This window comes from Nothobranchius furzeri, chromosome 4 (assembly GCF_043380555.1).
Source record: "Nothobranchius furzeri strain GRZ-AD chromosome 4, NfurGRZ-RIMD1, whole genome shotgun sequence".
In the NCBI taxonomy this organism is placed as follows: domain Eukaryota; kingdom Metazoa; phylum Chordata; class Actinopteri; order Cyprinodontiformes; family Nothobranchiidae; genus Nothobranchius; species Nothobranchius furzeri.
This window is the reverse complement of record NC_091744.1, coordinates 66943665-66945343: the sequence shown is the minus strand read 5'-3', so window position 1 is coordinate 66945343 and position 1679 is coordinate 66943665. Positions and strand designations below refer to the sequence as shown.

General features: G+C 45.4%; 1 protein-coding gene across 1 annotated transcript; it reads right to left on the bottom strand.

The window, feature by feature from the left end:
• Positions 1 to 230: 230 nt before the first annotated feature.
• On the bottom strand, positions 231 to 1277 carry LOC129157447 (P2X purinoceptor 7-like). Its single transcript, XM_054736682.2, has 4 exons — positions 907 to 1277; positions 768 to 834; positions 492 to 643; positions 231 to 428 (listed from the first exon to the last, which is right to left on the bottom strand). Exons 1-4 carry the CDS (start codon positions 1119 to 1121, stop codon positions 269 to 271), a joined length of 594 nt encoding a protein of 197 aa, XP_054592657.1. The 5' UTR covers positions 1122 to 1277; the 3' UTR covers positions 231 to 268.
• Positions 1278 to 1679: the final 402 nt, after the last annotated feature.

Sequence of the window (1679 nt, the reverse complement as noted above, 5' to 3'; positions counted from 1 at the left end):
TACCTAATTGAACCTGCTCTAGAATAGACTTCATTAATCACACAAGGTGTAAACTCACTTGTTACCGCAGCATTAATTAACCCCGAATTAGAACCTTACTGTTGTAAGAGCTCATTTGAAAAGTGTGTGGCTATATGTGTGTATATATAAATAATGTCAAAGTGTAAAGAAGTGCATTTACCGTTTTGTGATTTATGCAGCTTTTTATGGACATGAATCAATACAGGAAATATATATTATAACATTTATTTAATCCAAAAAATATATATTAGTTCAGAGGAGGGAGGAATCCTTTGTATGCACCGTCTTCTGGGAACTCCTGCCTTATTCTGGAGACAGCGCATGACGGGATCACAACACGAACGTGTTGTCCCAGGTAACCCCAACACCACCTGACCACATTCCGGTACGCCAGATGTCTGTAACAGCTGAGAAAGAGGTGGTAGGAGTTATAAAGTATTCAAAAAAAAGTAATTTGACAGTTTTCTTACCTGTTGAGCGTAGTCTCCTGCATCTCCCCATAGAGTTGCAGAAAGGTGCCATAAACTGCCTGCAACACGTAGGGATTCAGAGCAACAGCCTCAAAACCAGGATGCTTAGTTATGCAGGAGGTTACACCCACCTGCTGACACCTGAGCATTACCTATGACAGAACAACTGATATCAGGGCTATAAGAGTTCAATATTAGTATGATGTTAGTGATTGTGTAACAAATGTGTACATTACAGAATGCTTTTCTCATGGTGGGGTACTTTTATTTTTATACCTTGGGCGTTTCTCTGCAGCACACATTTTCTCTGGCAGACAATGATGTGCAGTGGCCGCAGGTGCACCTGTTGAGGCAGTCATACAATATTACTTTTAGCTAAGCTAAATATAGCTAGCTGTGGCTAAAAGCTACTTACCACTCAGAGACTGGACACATTAGATGCCTTGATACTCCTGCTGGCTCGACTCCAGGGGCCTCTGACAACTCACGAGCTAGTGGCTCAAAAAGATACGGTTCAGGACCGCTTGCTTCCCCCAATAAGCCCTCCTCCCTATCCTGTGGGGAAGAAGGTGGGGAAAAGTCCTCCACCTCGAATGACTGCTCTGAGCTAGTGTCGCTCTCCGTCGCCATCTGTATTCAAATTTCAGTATGTCAATCACGGCCGTAGCTCCGCCTTCTCGGTCTTACAGGAAACGCCTCTTTGGGCCGCATTTTTCAAATATGAAATGTGGGTGGAGTAAGACTCTGAGGAGGCTGTTACCACTACTTTAACAACGTATTTATCCGGGTACGTGTGGACAGAGTTTGTTTTTAAAACCCAGTGGTGTGGATGCAAGTTTTTGGAGGGGCGGATATTTGTTTTTAAAAAACCCCAGCTACGTGTGGACTAGGCCTGGGTTTCCAGGTTGCTGGAGGACTGGAGGAGCTGAGCAGGGAATAGGGAGCAGGATCCGGTAAGGTAGGGTCAGTATGGAGTGGAGAGCCAGGGACCGGCTGGGAGACAGCGGGACTGGTCTGGTAGGTTGCAGGACGGTGTGAAAGGTGGTGGTGGAAATCTGGAGAAGAGGCAGCTTACAAAAATCAGGCAAGCTTGGAAAAACACACAGGAACTAGCAATCTGGCCAGTGAATAAAGATGTCTCCCAGCAGCTTCTATGTCCCTGGCCAACTGATGAGCAGATGGACTGCA